General features: G+C 36.1%; 1 protein-coding gene across 5 annotated transcripts in view; it reads right to left on the bottom strand.

Moving 5' to 3' along the window:
• The window catches only part of LOC134852819 (putative mediator of RNA polymerase II transcription subunit 26), a 30340-nt gene that overhangs the window by 4335 nt on the left and 6760 nt on the right, over positions 1-19245 (bottom strand). For 2 of the 5 annotated variants that reach the window (XM_063868633.1, XM_063868638.1), the window contains 9 exons: positions 17073-17099; positions 15068-15155; positions 13078-13253; positions 12230-12427; positions 10289-10471; positions 9876-10071; positions 6378-8669; positions 5930-5995; positions 4655-5003 (listed from right to left, as the gene is read on the bottom strand). In XM_063868633.1, coding sequence (XP_063724703.1) covers positions 4655-5003; positions 5930-5995; positions 6378-8669; positions 9876-10071; positions 10289-10471; positions 12230-12427; positions 13078-13253; positions 15068-15155; positions 17073-17099 — 3575 coding nt within the window. The remainder of the gene's footprint in view (positions 1-4654; positions 5004-5929; positions 5996-6377; positions 8670-9875; positions 10072-10288; positions 10472-12229; positions 12428-13077; positions 13254-15067; positions 15156-17072; positions 17100-19245) is intronic. The other 3 variants (XM_063868636.1, XM_063868634.1, XM_063868635.1) reach the window with 3 other exon arrangements.

Raw genomic sequence — 19245 nt, 5'->3', positions numbered from 1 at the left:
TAGCTTGATTCTCAGCCCAATCAAGTTTGAAATAGAAAATGACCCTCAATAATATGAGCGCCCACTTAGCAGCATATTCGAATAGCCGGATTACAAAATAGGATCAAACTGCTTCACGTGCCGAATGCAAATAACATAGTCATCAAAAAGTTGGAAAGGAGTCAATGAACACAAGTAACAGGAGCGGATCTAGGATTTTCTCGAGGAGGGGGGGGGGGGGGGGTTAAAAATCGACAATTTTGTTGACCTTTTTCCGCGCCGCAGCCAAAATTTTGAAAAACAGGCCAAAAAAGGCGTTTTAAGCCACTTTTTGGAAAATTTTGACCAAAAAAAGCGTTTTTTTGGCCCGCGCTCCCCCTCAATTTAAGTATATATTGGCGCCAAAGGCGCCTTTAGAAAACTTTTAGGGTCCGTCATCAAACATGGATATCTCAAAATAGTACAAAGGGGGACCAAATAGTCACCAAACATGGATATCTCAAAATAGTACAAAGGGGGGACCAGAATAGAACATATAGTACAATTCCATTTTCGCAATTAGAAGTCGATCCCATTTTTCGTGACCTGTAAACTTTTGCTGTTCGATAGTAGAGTTTGTCTTCCTTTTAACAAAGGAAATAAACTGAATTTTAAAAGAAATCTAAAGTCAAACCTGAACCTGAACAAATTTGAGCCTGAAGAAATTTTAAGACTTTCCCCGAAAAAAAAACCATCGCGAGCTATATAAAAGTCCGAAGTACTTTCATCGACTCGCAATCAGCTGAGCAAGCGATCGCTATTTGCCGATGCTGCGTTATATTGCTTTGGTTTTTGTTCGTGATTTATCATGATCAATGTAATTCACCGGCAAATTATAGTCTAATTTTCACCGCACCAGTTCCAATTATGTAACCGAAGAGCATAATTTCAGCTCTCACGGCAATCTAAGGTCTATGGAGTAGTGTTAGCTTTTGAAAAATGGATGAAATTTCCAAAAAGAACAAAAAAAAATTAAATATTTTTCTATTAAAACCGTCTTCCAAACGCTATGTAAAGTACATGCAAAGTGATATATTTCTCATATAGCAAAGTATTAAATAAAATAAAAAGCAAGCAAGTCAATTTGGAACAATTTCGAAGACAGATTAAATCTCTGTTTGGGCGTTAATAACAGGCAATAAATTATGAGGTAATTGTCCTAAATTGGCAATCTTCAAACCCTCCCCATAACTTGTCAAAAAAAGATCAACAGTGAAAAATGTTTTCAAATTTGAGCTGAGGACAAAAAAATCTTTCGAGTGATAAAAAAACTTCCGTAACATTCCGAGTGATAGAAAAACACCCGAGCAAAACATTCGGTCACTTTCTTTTGAAGTCCGGACAAAAAAAACAGCGAAAACATTACAGAGTTTTATTGGAAAAACTTGGAAACTGATCAATGAATTCATGTAGGCCATTCTGTGACATATAAACCTCTGCTGTTCGATACTGTAAGAAATTTGAACAAATAAGTCTTCATAACGTTCATTGAACAAAGGACCTAGGGATGCCAACGTTTACTTTACAAAGGCGAAGTAGATTTTCGTAACACCTGCGATAGGACAAAAACAAAGCGTTACCAGATAGTGAATCGAAAAAGTAAGTTGAAAAAATAGCTTGAAAAATTATCTTTGAAAAAGTCGATTACCCGGCGATAACTGAGGCAAAAAATCTGTTGACTACCTGTTCAGCCTGAAAAAGCTGCTATCATAATACACTTCGAGCTATAAAGTTTTCACAGAATAATTTGTACGGAATGCAAAGCAAAAATTTCGATATTTCATAAACTCGTTTTAACCAATAACCTTAGTGTTTTCTACTGAAATAAGGTATCAATCGCTCATGTAGGGACGAGCCTACTTTCCGTTCTTCTAAATGAACTCAATGTTAGGTTTGGCAGGACAGTTTTCAAGAAAAGTTTCAAACTATCAAAACTTCGGAAAATGGACGTTTCCTAAACCATATCTGCTTTCCTGAAAAAAAAATTAAGGTGTATCTGCTTATCCAGAGAAGATCTCTACATTGTGTTCAATTGAATAATTAACTTCAGAACTGTCGGGCAGTATTTGGGAAAAAGTTTCAAAAAACGATCTAAACCGACGAAAAAAAGCCGTAGCTGCTTCTTCAGGGAAGATACTCACAGGATTTAGCTTCGATTGAACATATTATCACGAAGACAATTATAGAAAAAAATTCCTGTAACATATTCTCGATTTAACTCTAAACCTCAGATTTGGTAGGGTAGTTTTCGAGAAAAGTAAAATTTGCTAAATTTGCAAGGTAATTTTCAGAAAATGGACTCCTTACTTAAACCATAACTTTTTCTCAAAAAAAAGAAGTCACAGCCTGTGCATCAAAACTCTCGCAACCTGCTCCATAATATGAACCATCAATCTCAAATTGAAATTTTGAGAACCAAAAACGGTTCCAAAAAAAAATTGACTTTTCCAGAGGTCAAAACTTTTTTTCTACATAAATAAGTGCGTACCAGCCAGCTGATGCAGCGAAGAAGCCCGCAATCTGATACTTCAATTGAACAATTAATCTTGAAAATGGTAGGGTAGTTTTTGAGAACAGCCCCAAAAAGTTTCCAAAAAACGGCCGAAAATTCGAAATATTGACAATTCCAAAAACCAATTATTGTATGGTACAGCCGAATACGCAGAGATAAAACCCATGAAAGATTTTCAAGAAAGAACCCTTGACCTAAGAATTGGCAGGGTATTTTTCCAAAAACGGTCATAGTATAACAAAATTGTACTTTTCACAAGGCGATTTGTTTTGTTCTTACAATTTGTTAGGGCAAACCAGCTGATGTAGTGAGGGTTCCTTGAACCCTTTATTTCCATTAAACCCTTAATATTTCCATTAAACCCTTAATATTTCCATTAAACCCTTAATATTTTTTAGAGAAAAGTAACAGTTTCCAAAAACAATCGAAAACTCGAATTAAATCGTCTTTTCCTAAAATTACTACTAGTTTTCTGCAAAAAATTGGGACAAATCCGCTTAGGCGGGGAGGATTTCAAAACCTATTTTTCGATTAATTCTGTAAATCCGATTTAGGAGGATATTTTGCGAGCAAAGCCAAAAATTTTTAAAGAAAACTTCATAATGTCAAAAAATTATCTTTTTGAGTCCATAATTCAATGAAATGAAAAAAGGGGCAAAATCGTTACTGCTAGAAAGATCCCACAGCCAGTTTTTTGGAAGACATCGTCAGTCGTGGATAAAGAGATAGTTTTTGAGAAAATGGAAAAGTCCAAAACTGTCAAAATGCCTTTTTTGTAGCCACAATTTTATTCTTTAAAATAATATGAAAACGTAGCGGCTAATGCAGTGGTGATCCCCGCTACCTTTTTTCCCATTATAACCTCAATCACAGATTTGAGGGGAAATTCTGAGAAAAAAGTCTCAGAAATAGAGTCAAACATTCCCACCGTTGAAATTTTCGGAGGCCAGTGAAGGTGGAGCAAGTTAGAATGAGTCTATAGAAATAATCAGACGCAACGAAGTCGCCGGTCTTTTGAATGGGCACCTATTTTCTTGAAAATTTGTGAATACGCTGTCGAGAAAAAGAAAACAATTTCAGCGAAAGGTGAGAAAATTTACCAAGGCGTCTCAGAAAAAATGAAATCCCATACATTTTGATAATACTTGATTTTGTCGAACAAGAAAGTTTTGCCCTCGAAGCAACGCAACACAAGTTGACTAAGCCGATAAAACATCAGTCGGAACCATTTATAAAAAAAATCAGACTTGGTAATACGACAAATTGCAGAACTTTCAATTGCTGTAAAAAAAACAATCGAAAACAAAACGAAATCCATTTTTTTAAAATAAGCAAAAAAACAGTATCAGATAGCATAAATGCCATCTAAAAAACGGAAAAATGAACCGACGGAAAGAAAACCGCAAACCACGAATCCGAAAAAATCAAAATATTTGAAACAATTAATTACAACCTAAAAAGATCTAAAAGGTACTTTATGATCTAAAAGGTACGCCTGCACACGTGAAACTACACGTAAAATAACCTATAAGGTACGCCTGCACACGTGAAACTGCACGTAAAACAAAAGTTGTTGGCGGAAAAAGTCTAGTTCCCAATTTTAATCACTTGCGAGAGCTAAGGAACTCATAAGCTAACTGTCAATTAAGCAGCCGTGATTTCATTTCGCAGTGACCATAAGTTTTTTCCATATATGATGCCATGCTAACTAACGCTTTTAAAGCAACTAAAACTAAATAATGCGTTAGGTAATTGTCAAATCAATTTTCGTACACACCACTGGACATTTTAACTAACTAATCAAAGTGCGACGAAGAAGCTTTCTTTAAAAGCCCATAAACGTACGACTAACAGTCAATATGGTAAAACTGAATCAGTATCGTTGCATATCCTCTTGATATTTAGGTGCCTTCTTGCATGATCAAATCTTTTTTTTTCTTATGAAAAAACAGATTTTCAACCGAAAAAGATTTATAGAAAATTCGTTTTTTGTTTCAGTGGGAAGCGAATCGAACAAAAAACACTGAAAGACAAACGTTTTAGGTTGAAATTGTTTTTGATTCGTCATAACCATTCATCAAATATTACCATATTACTGTTAATCTCGATCACTACATTACTTACAGCTGTTTATGAATTGTCGATGACGACACATGATGATTAGTCAACCCTGTTGAAGAAAACCCAATTTGGTTCCTTCCTGATATCGGGATCCCTGACAGAGACGACAACACCCTCCCGCCGCTCATTGACATACCTGCGGAGGAGCCCCCCGACGTGGTAACCGATGATGCTGTGACGGGGGAGAGTGTTTTTGCGGGGCTATTTTGGTTGATTGGTGTTTGGTGATGGGAGTAAAATTGGGCTTGAGGCGTGTTCGATGAGGCGACAGGGGGTTTGGTTGCCCCTAGGCCGGCTGTAGCGGAAGTAGCGGTGGTAATAAGGTTGTTATTAGTCAGTTTGGGAACGAAAACTGACAAAGGGGCAGCACAAGAAAGAAAGAAAGATAGACACCAATGATTAAGACAGAGTAATAAATATTTATAATTTTTGATTTTTGATTTACAATCCAAAAACAGGCACCCAAAAACTGTAACTCAAAAAATTGATTCTTATAACCATTGTTGTATTTTCAATAACATTTTCAACAACACTTCTTTGATGCTTGTTTAGAGGAAAATATTTTGAACAACACTTCTTTGATGCTTGCTTGACGCAGTTTAAATACTGGAGCAATAAAAACAAATTAGGTTGATGCAGTAGAAAACTGAAAATTTTCGATTACATTACGAAAAAATTCTGGGAGCTTGTTTTTGTTTTGCCGTGGCGACACGGAGAGAAAAACTTTCGGTCCTGGTTGAGTACCTCACCGGAAAGAATTAGTGTAAGAGAGCGTAAATTGATTAACCGTGAAAACCCATTCGTTGATTATAGTTTCAGCCAAAAGCGTATTTACACCGATTTGAAAGAGAATAGTACAAAATAACGACAGATGAAAAGGAAGATAATAAATGTTGAAAAAGTTGTGATCATAAGTAGTAAAATTAACTTAACAGAAACAGTTCAAACTGATTCCGATACCTCGCCTCTTTGGACATCGATCTTGTTATTTTGCGAATTTCCCCTTAATCGAGCAACCTGATTTCAAAACACCTCATGATAGCTATTAAGGCGAATATAATTTCAGATGTTTGGTCGAAAAAATGCTCATTCTTTTTCTCGAGATTACTTGGCTTTTACTGATTTAACTTTTCTGCTTATTACATCGAATATTAGCTAGGAACAATTAATTTGAGAACCCACAAACAAAACACCCAGAAACCGTACACAAAATGTCAATCTGTTTTCAACTGTACATTAAATGATGAAAAATTGGTCGAGTTATGGCTGGCTACTCACTTGCTCGACGCTTGGACAAATCTCCTGAGATGTTTTCGGATTTCGCTGAGCCAGAGTTACCAACAACTAAACAAAAAATATATAAATCATGAGCGGCAAGGAAAATTTTCACCGATATAAATTTGGTAAGTATTTCAAGGGGCTCATTAAATAAGATTTTGCTTAATCAAATTAATCGTTCCCTTTTAAATAAAAATCCTACAATCACCCCTGGGTATTTCGAGAAAAGTGGACAAAACAAACATGGAAATTTTCAAAATATTATATACATCTTTCAGTTTTTACTTCATTTCAACTTTATGTGCATAAACTTCATCTTTAATTTATATGTTCTTTAACAACATTCGCTTTTAATTCGATAATTAAATTTTGATTAAAATTGTTCTCCATTCAACCGACACTAACTTATCAAATATTCTATTGTGTAATTAATTCACCATTCACTTACCATATTTGGACGACATTGGAGAACTAGGCACGTGAACACTCGAGTATTCAGCCGTCACATTTGACTTCGCAGCTAGAGATGGAAGGAACTTATTCTGCTGCTGCTGGGACATACCTCCAACGTCCATACTATGGCCACTTACAAGGCCACTCATCCCTACAGTTCCCGAATTCATATGACTCATTTTACTTCCAGTAAAAGACGATGCTGAATTGTAAGTGGAGTTCGCGCTCATAGGCGAAGACAAAGTTGAGCTTTCTGTTTGTTTTATATACTGGTGATCACTTATAACTTGGTTATTAGAACCAGTAGGCATAGCTAAAGTTGAGGCATAGTTTACGAAATCTAAAGTTGCACTTTCACTTCCACCGAATGTTTTCTCAACATTTCCAACATGATGTGCGCTACCATTGCCAGCGAGCCTGTTTTTCGAGATGGAATCACTCGCTGTCAATTGGAGGTGTCCTGGTGTTTTAGACGTTACAACTCTCTGGACACTTTCTTGATATTTAGATTGCATCATTTTGCTTTCATAACTCGGAGATCCACTGTTATTCGAAGTCGTTGACTTAGAGGGATCCGATACTTCCGAGCTCGGGTTTCGTTTCGCACTTTTCTCCGACAAGACTTTATTGATCACACTATCGAAATTCATGCTTGAAAATGTTGATTCCGGTGTGGATTTACTTAGCTGAATCTCCGGTGTTCCGGATCCAGGCGGGGTAAAATCAGTAGCCGGTGTCGGAGTTGCGCTTTTTCCGACCTGAGACCTTCCCTGAGGTACTGATTTCTGAGGCGACGACGACGTCGTTACACTACTCGCTAAGTTTGAACTTATTTTCGGATTCGGTTCTCCGAACGCTTTCACCGAATTATTACTACTTTTTGTTCGTTTACGCGGCTTCGCTTGTGTAGCTGTAGTACTACCTGTACTTTGACTAGACGCTTGTGCCATATCCATTGATTGCTGAAGCAAATTTATATCGTTTTCCGAGATTCCAAATGAGTCCGAAATTCCATGAATTCCTTTCATTCTATTGTCGCCATTATAATTTGCAGGTTGCGACATTGATCTTGACATGGAGTTTGAAGCTACCAGGACATCGTTGAAATCACTGACTGGCATTGCGGAACCATCGCCTTCCAAAATCTGCGACAAAAGCTTCTCACAATGTTCGTCATTCTCAACCCCTTCTAAATCTCCCTTTATGGAATTCTGCATGAAGTTGTGACTAGCCATTAACTCATGCCCCGAACTCTCAAAGTCGTGTGAGTTGAAAAGTGAGTCAGGTTCCAGAGTCGAGAACAGATTCGGATCGTTGTTGGAACCAAAGAAGGAAGACGAAAAGGCAGACGACGTTTGCGAATCGAACGAACTCGCGTAATCGATTGTCGTCGAGTTACTAAATTCCCTGTGTGAGTTATCCAACATCCCTCCTGGAAGAGGAAATTTCCTGAGTGGATCCAAAACTACCTTTTGCTTTTTATCGTCGGCATTCGATGACGACTTCTTGCTTTTTTCTGTGTCCCGTTTTCGTTTTTCTTTCTTCTCGATGACATTCGCCGACGTATTGATAACTGGCACTGTTTTCGGAATAGTTATCGTTTCAGTCACCTGATCTGAACTGCGACTCGTCGGAATTCTAATCTCAGTTACAATTTTCGGCTCAGTTGATTCGTCGGCTAGGTAAGTCGGAACATTAACCGGTGTCATCATTCTGCTGTTGGAATTCTCTCCGTTATCATCAGAACGCGATCGAGTTTTCTCAAAATCACACACAACATCACTAAGTAGCTTTCTAGTCGCATTATCGAGCTCAGAAAGATTCATGTCTTCAAGTTTAACATTAGAAGCATCATCGCCAAGAGCATCCGAGGAACTCGATGCAAGATTTCCGAGTTTCACTGAACCAATAGAAGGCGCCGGCGACGCGGGAAAAGGCGAGGGTTCGCTGCTTATATCGTCATCAATAGACCCGAACGGAAGCGAACCGCTAGTTACAACTGACGACGCTCTTGCATGATGCAAGGTTTGATTCTGCGACTTTGTTTTCCCGTGGGAGGAATTTTCCGAGGAACTACTCGGAGGCATCATGGATCCGGCGCTTGTAGTTTGGATGTAACTTGAACTCTGGGTTGAGTTTGACTCCATTTGCACGCCGTGCTGATGGGGAATTGGTTTAACCGTGTTGTAGGACTGATTACTTGCGTTTTGTAAGTAGAGCTTTTGTCCAGAATTATTCTGTCTTGGGTGCTGGTTTGAATTCGTGTCACCGCCTCGCGATGTCGGGACTAAAAAAAATTAACATGAAAAAAAATAGCTAAAGAACTTTATTTTGATCGTACGCACAACAAAACGCAAAAATATCTAACGTCTTCAAATATTTTGATGTTTGTATTTCAAAATTTAATTTTCAAGTCCTCATGCAATTCCAAATTTTTCTTACTTCTTGAAGGTTTTCTGTCTACTGTGAGACCAAATTAGTTAGCATTGGTGATAATAAATAATAGGTTAGTTTTATATTTTACATTATTGTTCATCTACATCAAAGGCAAGCTGCAGGCATCGGGCAAAACAAAATGGAACAGGGCATTCCGAGTCAAACCTTGAGAGATGGTACTTTGGACAGAGGGCGACGAACTTATTTTACTCTTCACGACAGCGTCCGAAACTGTTGCTGCTTTAGTTGTCGGTGAAATATTCATGACATTAATCGTCGAGCTTGATGACGACAACTTGGGCGTTTTTGCTATTGTTGTATTGTCGTTATTTTGACTTCCTGGAGGTGACACAAAGTCAAACACACTCCGCGAAGAATTACAACTCGATTCTTTCTTGCTTTGAGCTTTCTCTTGACTTTGAGTTTTCTCTTGACTTTTACTACTGGTGAAAACTTCATTCAACTTGACTGTCGCTGGCATTTGGATCTTTCCTCCGATGAACATATTTTGCTCAAAACCAGTCATCATGTTGTACGTTTCTTGGAAATTGCGGTAAGCTGGTTTCATGAAATCCAGATTACTTGACTGATCAAAGAAGTTTTGATTGAAACAATTTTCAGTGTATTGTGAGTTTAAATGCTGTGCCGGAATCCCGTGGTAGTTTTTTGGACTTGTTTTGACCTTGTTGGTTTGGGCTTCCGTGGATGTTTTGGGAGGGGCAGCTTTGACAATTAGAAGGAAAAGTTAGAGTTAAATCACACCAAAACACTCAACATTAAACAGCAATTATAAACTTTGAAGTAAACAGCAAAATCAGTGCCGTAAACCAAATTTTCTTCATAAATTTGCAAATCAAAAAATATTCATATTGGAAATAAATATTAAATTACTAAAATTCACTGTGTTTCAAGAAAAAAATTTTTTTTCATGTGAAACTTTTTTAAAAGCCACTTATGAAAGATTAGAATATAAGTAATATGAAAGATTAGAACAGAAAACTTCAACGCTCACGAGTGATCTTCTAAATTAGGGTAAAAATCATCACAATCAAATTACCTTTCGAATTCTGATCCATAGAAGAAGCATTTCCACTTGGCGTGCTACTCATTTCTGATGACGGCGTCATGGACACTATAGTCACATTGCCAGCCCGTCCTCCTCCCCCAACCATTCCCTGTTGACTGTGTTGTACCGGGGGGATCTGTTGCTGGTGTTGTTGTTGTTGGGTAAGTCTCTGATTTTGTGGAGGCATCTGAAAAAGCAACACATTATTGTGAGTTTCTGTAATTCAAAACCTCTATACAGAGGCGGAGGTATGATTCGCATAAACAAGTAAAAACAAGCACTATTACTATTCGCATAAACAAGCAATAAAAAAAAGCGACAACTGATAACCTTCTCCCAAAAAAGACACCCCCCCCCCCCAACTATACCGAGCCATCTTGGATTCAGAATAAATATTGACAAACATGTTGTTGTTGCTGATGCGGATGTATCTGGGCGTGCTGTTGATGTTGATTCTGGATCATCTGCTGGTGTTGGTCATTTGATGACGTCATCGGGATTCCCATTGCAACTCCATGTTGTTGTTGGTGTTGCTGGTGGTGCATCATAAGGTCACCAGAATGTTGCGTATGCGGGGCATTGTGAGACTAAAAACATATATTGCAGTATTTATTTAAATTTTTTCAGAAATAAATTCTTTCTTTCTTGAGTCCTGTCCATTTTAATAATCTTTTTAACAGATTTTTATCTCCAGTTCACGTTTTTTTTTCAAATAGGTATCAAAAAATGTCGACCGAGGAGAAGGTTCTATTACTCATTTCAGCGCAATTAGCTCATTTCAAGTAAACGTCAATTGTAGGTAACAGAAACATAGCCAACAGTTAAAAAAGAAAAACGAATGCATGTAAACAAAAAAAAACACTTTTTTTAAAATTATCTTTTGAATTTCAAAGAAAAAACAGATGCCCTTAGCGCTCTTTAAAACTCTAGAGCAATTTATGATTGGCATTTTTTGATAAAATTAACCCAATTTGGAGACTGGATTAATAAGTAACAATTTTATTTCGCTGGGAAATCTGAAAATTATACTTCACTTTCAATTAAAAAGAAAATGAACTGGACTTAAGAAGAAATCAAAAGTCAAATCGTGAAAAAAATAAATTTCAGCCTGAACAATTTTTAAGACTTTTTCCTGAAAAAAAAACAAAAAAATCACCAAGACCTATATAAGAGGTCATTATGTTTTTTTTTCAAATAGATTTTTTCAAATAGATTTTTTTCAAATAGTTTTTTCATGACTCTTAAAAAGTTTGCTTGACATTTAAAAATGTATTATAGTGTTTTACGTAAACTATAGATTCTACTAAAATTGCAGGGGATAGGTTCGACGAAATGAATCATCAATTTTCATTTTAACTGAAATCCAGGCAACAAAACTTAAACCACGAAGACCTGAAATCTTCGGACACTGATTGATCTCTTCCGCTTTATCCGTTCCTAAGGTATCGGATATCTTGTTTTGTTCACACTTCTATATCTATTTAGTCTTAGTCATTAATTAATTTAATTATTCATTTCTAGCAGCAATTGCAGATTGCTGAGGATGGATGAATAAAAAAAGGAAAAAAATTGTGGACAGAAAGAAAAAAACAGACATTAACAGAACTAAGGTTTCAGAAATCAACCTGGTGGTGATGATGATGATGACGATGATGCTTTCTAGATTTTTTCTTTTTCCGCTGTTAAAAAAACTAAAACTGTTAACTTCATTGAATTTTATTTTTCCCGTTGATCAGATATGAAGAGGATTTGCTTGAAGTTGGCCCGTAGTGAGCAAACCACTAAAGCGAATCGGAACTTTTTGTGCTACTTGCACAGTAGTCCAAGCTGTGGGTATTTTAGCTTTTACTAAACATTAATTAACCTGTTTATGAAAACTAGTTAACTGCATTTTTCTAGATTTTCTCCTAATTCTGCTTCGATCGGTAACGCCACAACAAGCAACCAAAATACAACAGGCAAAGCTCAAGGAAAGCGTCAACCCGGATCGTTTGAATAAGAAATTTGCTCTAAGGTCGATGGTGAGCGCGCTACGCTGATAACTGGTTTGAAATTTTGTACAAAGTTGTACCACCCTCTATCGGCAAGTTGTTTTTTTTTGTTGTGAGTTGCTTTTTGTTGTGAAATGTTTTTGTTGCGAGTTACCGTATTGCGGTTTAGTGTTGCGGTTCCACAGTTAATGTTTCAAAGACAAGACCAAAATAAAGGATAAATCAATCTCGACAATCTTCGATTGAGGAGTACTGGAAAAAAAAACGAAAATGAAAACACGAGTTGGACGACACTTCTTATTTGCAACTACAAACAACAACAACGGCAACAACAGCAAAACCGTTTCGAAGTACCTGTGAGTGTTGGAGTGAGGGTAAGAAATCCTTGGACATCTGGTGTTGTTGTTGCCCCCCATGCGAGTGTGCGAGAGAGTGAGTCGGGGGCATGAGCATCTGCTGCTGCTGTTGTTGCATTGTCACTCCACTTGAGATGGGTGAATGCTGCTGCTGCGATTGTTGCATCATTTGCGCCTGCGTTTTGCCCATCTGGGGCTGAAGCGGAGGGACAAGGCTTACAAGCTTTAAACAATCTAAATCTTCAGGAATAATTGAATTCCATATCATTTAATTCACTTAGTAAACTAAAAAATAGGTGTTACATTTTTACTTAATTCATAAGTGCTCTTTTCTTAAGATAGCAACTACCTTTCCTACTAAAACGAAATGCCTCAACAACGCAACATTTAAGAGAAAACTCGTTAATTCAGAAAAATTGAGCAGCTGTTTTTCGATCTGGGTGATAGAACCTTTATTTCAAAAATAAGATGGGGGGAGGAAAAAAGCCAAAAAATCCACGCGTACTGAGTGGTGACCTGAACATTATCTTTCGACATCTTCGGCTCTTTTTCCTTCACCCCCTTCCACTTCACTTGAGCATCAGTTTTATGGTGGTGTTAAGGAGGCTTTTTTTTTACAAGTTCAAGTATGAAGACCAAAAAAGTTTGTCGTATCATAGTTAGGTCACATGCCAATTTTTGTAAAAATTGAAGGGTATGAATAGAAAAATTACATATAAAAATTAGCAGGTGGGGACAAAAGGAAAAGAGAGCCATCGTCTACCATTTAAAAGCTCCTGGACAATTTCAGATCGATTAAACAAAACGGTTTCTGTCAAAGAAAAATACACATTCATTTCGACTCACGATCATTCCGTATGGTCCCATTCCCGGTTGCATTACCCCTCCCGGTCCGATAGGGGAAGTCATGGCGAAGTTGGGGGAGAACTGACTCATGGGCGAGGTGTGCGGGTGGGGGGCACCGTAAGGCGAGGCTTGAGAGGGACCCATTCGCCCATAAGGAGAATGTCCGCCGTACATCACTGAAAGATAAATTGAAAATAAAAATTATTAAGAAGACTTCGTCTCACAATTTCAAAAAGAGAGGCGAAACGGACCTTTGTATACAGAGGCGAAGCGGAGCTTTGCACCAACTACTTGCGATACAACAAAAACATAGAAAAAAAACATAAGTTGAAAAAAAAGTTTTAATTGTTGAAAAAATTAGGTGAACCAAAACTTTCGTATGTCTAGATGAAAACAACTAGGGGCCATGCTAAAGCTGGAGGTGTGCGTTTAATATTGAATAAATTTTCCATACTGATGCTGCAAGAAAAATGGGATTTCAAAAACTGGTTTTTTCACTTGAACTTTTCATCTCAGATTTGATTGTGTTTCAAAAAGTTTCCAAAAAAAAAACGGTCTAAAACGGTCAAAATGATTGCTAAAATCCATGACTTTTTCTGAACAGAGCAGATTGTAGCCGCTTAAGCAGAGAAGATTTCCAAAATCGGGTTTCTCGATTGATGAACCCCATAATCATAGCCTCTAGTGTGAAAAAATAGGGCTTAGCCGCTTATGCAAAAGGGATTCACTCAACCTGTAATTTCGATTGAATCAAAAACCTCAGATTTGGGAGGGTATTTTTCGAGAAATGTCAAAAACTTTCAAATGAAACGGTCAAAATTTTGCCGCTCATTTAGGGAGCTTTTGGAAACCGTTCTTTTCATTGAAACTAAAAACTCAGATTTGAGAGGGGTATTTCTCGAAAACGAAAAAAAAAAAATCAAAAATATGGGTCAAAAATTCTCCACAGACTTTTTCGAAGTCTGTAGACAGAAGGGTCAAGTAGAATGAGACTCTAGGAGAGTATACAGTTACACAAGGGAGTAGGCGGTCTTTCAATTGATCCCCCTTTTTTGAAAATCAGTAGAAGTTTGAGAAAGCTTCCCATGAATTTGGAAATAATGTTCAATGGGAAAAAATACTTCAACAAACCGATTGGTAAACATACAATACAGCCAACATGAAAAATGCAGAGGAAATGTTCAAGTTGTGTTTCTCTTGAAACGACCCAAAATTAGGTCATTAGGCCGAATAAAAATAGTCCCAACTAAATTGGAACGAGGAACTTTTTTAAGTGAAAAAAAAAACGAAGGAAATACGAAGTCAAGGTAAGTAAGATTAAAAATTGCAGGAGTAAATCAAACATTAAAAGCAACAATTAAGAATAGCGCGGAGTAAAAAAAATTTAAAAAAATGTGACAACTAAGCCAACAACAGAAAAATAATTGGTCGACAATTTTATTTGAACAGAATATTTACTGTTTGAAAAAACAGGTCCTGGTCAGATTCAAACCCCTGTCCTTTGCCAACCCAAAAATATTCGTTACCTCCAGATTACATGGCCTCGATCGAATAGAGGTTTGCATTCAATATAAGCCAAGATACAAGTGATTCAAGGGATTCTGTTAAACAAGTTGAAACCCGAAAAAGTCTGTAGTCCAATTTGATAACGCTTGCTAATCGCAAGCGTAAAGAGAATAATGGTTCATAATATAACCAAAAAACATTGCGCGAGATTTTTTTTCTGTATGAAAGATGGCAAATCTTATTTGATTTACAAGAAACAGCTAGTTTTTCAATTAATATGAAACACCACGCCGAATATTGCCATTAATTTAGATCAAAACTTCTCTTACGAACTTACTTTGAAGTTTAGAGCGCGAGCAATTCATGTTGGCAGAAGATTCTAAGCCCCACTCCTCCAAAAAAAATGAAGCAGTAAATTTTAAGTCAATATATAACTCATAACCCCCCCCCCCCCCAAAGCAGATAAATGTCGTCGATGACTCACTTGGTGCATAGGAGGGACTCTGAGGAGGCATCTTGGCAGAGATCATAGGCGAAGTCATCTTGACAGGACTCGGATGTCTCCCTGCCATCTGCACAAACAAACACACCATACAAATAAACCATTTTCAAAAAAAAACGGGTCTTGTCTGTCATACGGCCCAAAATGATAATTTTGGTCTATCGAAAATTAATTCCAAATGCTGATTTCTGATTGGTTGAAAATAAAGTTTTCATTAAAGACGGAAGCTCGTAATTGTGGGCCATATAATAGAAAAAACCCAAAAAAGAACGCCTTTTCCTTTGAGAGTTTAGGCCTGAAAGCAGTTTAGATTTTTACCGATACAATACATTAGTAAACCTCCATTTCTTGATCGAATTTCCGAGCATTTAATTTAGAATTTGAAAAATATAGTTTGACACCCAGTTTTTCAAACTGATTTCGGATAGTGAATGTCTATTTACCTGTGGATAGAAAAAGAACCTCATCGTTCAATTCAAACTTTGTCAGAGCGATACAAGAAATTAATTGAAATGGATATTCAAGAATTTGTATAACTTTTTCTTTCACTTTTAAAATTTATACAAAAATCAAGCACTACTGATGTATTGTGCCGACTGTTTTTCAAGTGAAATGAGATTCAGCAATACTTACTTCATATCCTTCTAAGTCCGCAATATGGCCACAATTTTAACTATTTCAATTCTTTTGCTTTACTCACCGAGGAATCATGGAAAACTTAGGTCAAACTTTTAAAATAACGGAAAGATTTCTTATTAAAATTTAAACTAAGTCCAGCAGCACTAGGCTAAAAAAGTTCTAAGCTGAGCTAAACAAGTAGCACGCTAAATCATCTTAAGTTTTTCATATCAAAACAAATTGAAAACGCAACCCAAACTACCCATCTTTTTAAAACAAGTGTCATAGAAAGAAGAGAAATTCAAGACTTGATTATGACCGTTTTAAGCAGCTGCAGCTTCGCCAAAAATTCTAATCGACATTCGTTCTTTTTGAAGTGATTGAGATATTATAAGAAGTTTACCCTATGCAGAAGTTTACCCTATGAAATAATTTTCAACCACTTTCGAGTGATTTCAAAAAATAACATTTTGATCAACCGAAATTAATAACCTTTCATATTCACTATTTCAGAAATTCGTCTTATTCTTTTAATGCTATTGTTCTGCTTTACCATTCTATCTAACCTGAACCCAAAAAATTGGATATACTTGTATATTCCATCAAATTTTCGCTAAATAGCAGTGGAGTGCGGTCATAAAGTAGACACGCCGTAAGCCAATCAGAATCGAGATAATAAAACGAACGTACGGAATCTTTTTTTTTCGATGCTGATTGGTTTATGACAAGTCAACTTATGACATGTCTACTTTTTGCTACGTAACCCTGGCGTTTGAGGTAACTTTACACTGAGCTGTGATAGAAAGAATCCAAGTGAAAAGATGAAGAGTATGTTATGTGGTGCTAGGCAAATAAGACGAAAAGACATTAAGAGGACATGACAATAAAACGAAAAATGAGAGTTAAATGTCTTTTTTTTGTATGTAACTTCTATGAATTCTATTCCTCAAAAATACAATTTGAGAAACTGTGAGCAGCGTCGTCGTAACAGCTGTCGTCTTATTTGCCTGACACCATGTAATGTATGTAAGGTTACAGTATAATGTACACTAAATGCTATCATTTGAATGGCGTAATGATCGAACCAATTTTCAGTTATCGTCTACAAGTATATAAAACAGATTTAGAGTAGATTCAAAGATCAATTTTTTTTTCAAACCAATTGTCAATTCAACTTCCTAAGAAATACACGATTTTCCAGAAATTGATGAGTTTTCCAGAAATTAATGAATTTTCTAGGAATTCCAGGAAATGACTAATTTCCTAGAAATTGCTAAATTTTCAATAAATGACTGAGTTTTCATTAAATGAAAGTTTGTGTCTTATTCGCAGTGACAAGACCTAATCCAATTCAGTGACTACTACATACCACGAGGTGCGGACTTGCAAACCAAAGCTAAAATGTCACACAACAGGGGTTAGAACAGCCAACTCAAAGCAAAATATCAAATCATCATAATACATTGCAAAAAGTTTGAACAGCGGAAATAATTGAAAAGAACAATCTCCCAATTTCTACTTTCTGCCTAAAAAATTAGCTTTTATATACAGAAATTATCTGAAATAGGTCATATGCTCTTTTGAATTAATTTTGTCAGTTCCAACTTTTCACAATTTTTTATTGAAAAAATCAGGCGTGAAGGACCGAAGGCGCGAAAAATTTCAACCAATCAATGCCTTTTAAACTGATCAAAACTGACTGTTTTCATCGCTAATTTCCATCGAATTTATGAAAAACGAACTCTGATTGACTGAGGAAATTTCGCGCATTCTTTTTCACGCATGAGGTAATCCGCCACCTCAAAAAAAAATCCAATTTAAGGGTCTTTTTTACTAATTCCGCTCAAAGTAGTAGCAAAACGTAACATCTAAAATAATAACGCGAGATTATAATTAAATTTTGACAACTCAATCAATCAGTTGAAGCTTTTTTTTCAGACCTACAAAACTGAATGGAATAAGTGAAAAGACCCATAGTTGGAACCAGTTTTTATTTCAAAGAAGTCATTTAAATAATATACAGCGACTACTACGCTTTCTCTGCCATGGACATCAAAGGAAAGAACATAGCCAACTAACAGTTAGAAAAGAGTAATGAACGCAGGGAAACTAAAAAAAAACGGTCTAGTTTTTTTCAAGAGCCTTAAACTTTTGAATTTCGAAGAAAAAAAATAGATGGCCCTGAAGCTCTTTGAAATTGTAGAACAATTTATGATGGACCCTTTTTTGTTAAAATTAACCCAATTTGAGAAAATTGGATCAATACGTAATTTTTTTCAAACATGTACACTGAAAAAAAAAACGGCTCGGTTAAACATACATGCTGCTACAAAATGAAATTATCATAATAAGTATAAAATCAACAACTACAATGTCATGTAAATATACAAATACAACTTGTATAAACAAAAATGAATAAATTATTACTAATATTAGATTTAAAAAACTCGAACAGAACTAATGGATGTAACAATAAAAAAAAATTTGTGTTTTTCTATTTCAAAAATTTTGAGTTCAAACTTAAATTTTTGTGTAGCTTAAACTTTTCTCAGCTCAACGTTTAAATTGTTTAACTTTTATTACAACTGTTGTTTACTACAGATTTCTTTATCCAATTTGTTTTAAGGAACCTGTTTTGTTTTATTTGTTTTGTGCGTTCGTTTAACTTCACAGGTACTCTGATATAAATAAACTGACTACCAATTTCATTTTTCTGAATATTTTCCACCACATCGAACATTCTAGTCAAGCTATGCTGGGTAATAAAAAGTTCGGCTGGTAAAACCTTAGACTTGAGAAGTAGATCGTGCATGATCATATTTTCTGCGGAGATAGCTCACTTTGATTCCCCAATTAATTTGTTTGTTTATTCTGTTAAATTGAGACATGAGTAAAATTTGAAAAAATACTGAGCTGAAAAATTAATGTGACAAAACTATGGATCTAAAAAGCATAATTCTTCTTTCTTATGGTACCATGAGTGGCACGCAGTATATTGAATTAATTGTAACAGCCATTTTGCTTAAGCATTAACTCAATTCAGCTGAAAAAGTAAGGTGTATGTCCACTTAAGTTCCAAGATACCTGGCATGTTTCTTTGCGGGTTTTGTTTCTTCTCTTTAAATAAGTCCCCAGAGACAAAAAATTCCGTTTTATCAACAAAAAGGACAAGTTTGTTTTCATTCAAATATTATGTACTTTTTCTAGCGTTTCAAGCATTGAGATCCTTAGGTCCTTAATTGAGTTTCCTGAACATAAGATAATTGTATCATCTGCAAATTGCACTAAATTTATGTTCCTGTTGATTTGGTTTTCAAAATCATTTACATGAAAATGAAAACCAATGGTCCCTATCAATGTCTTGTGGAACGCCATGATTAAGCGTTAACCAGACAGAATAATGATTTTGAAGCTTTACACATTGCTGAAGGTCTCTTAAAATCGTTCAGGAGATTTGATGCATTGTTGGAAAAACCATACCTTTCAAGATTTCACAAGATATGGAATTGAAAGATTTAGCAAGATCTAGTAAAAGTTCACTA

Source organism: Symsagittifera roscoffensis, chromosome 8, assembly GCF_963678635.1.
Source record: "Symsagittifera roscoffensis chromosome 8, txSymRosc1.1, whole genome shotgun sequence".
Classification (NCBI taxonomy): Eukaryota; Metazoa; Xenacoelomorpha; order Acoela; family Convolutidae; genus Symsagittifera; species Symsagittifera roscoffensis.
This window is presented reverse-complemented; position numbering and strand designations above follow the sequence as displayed.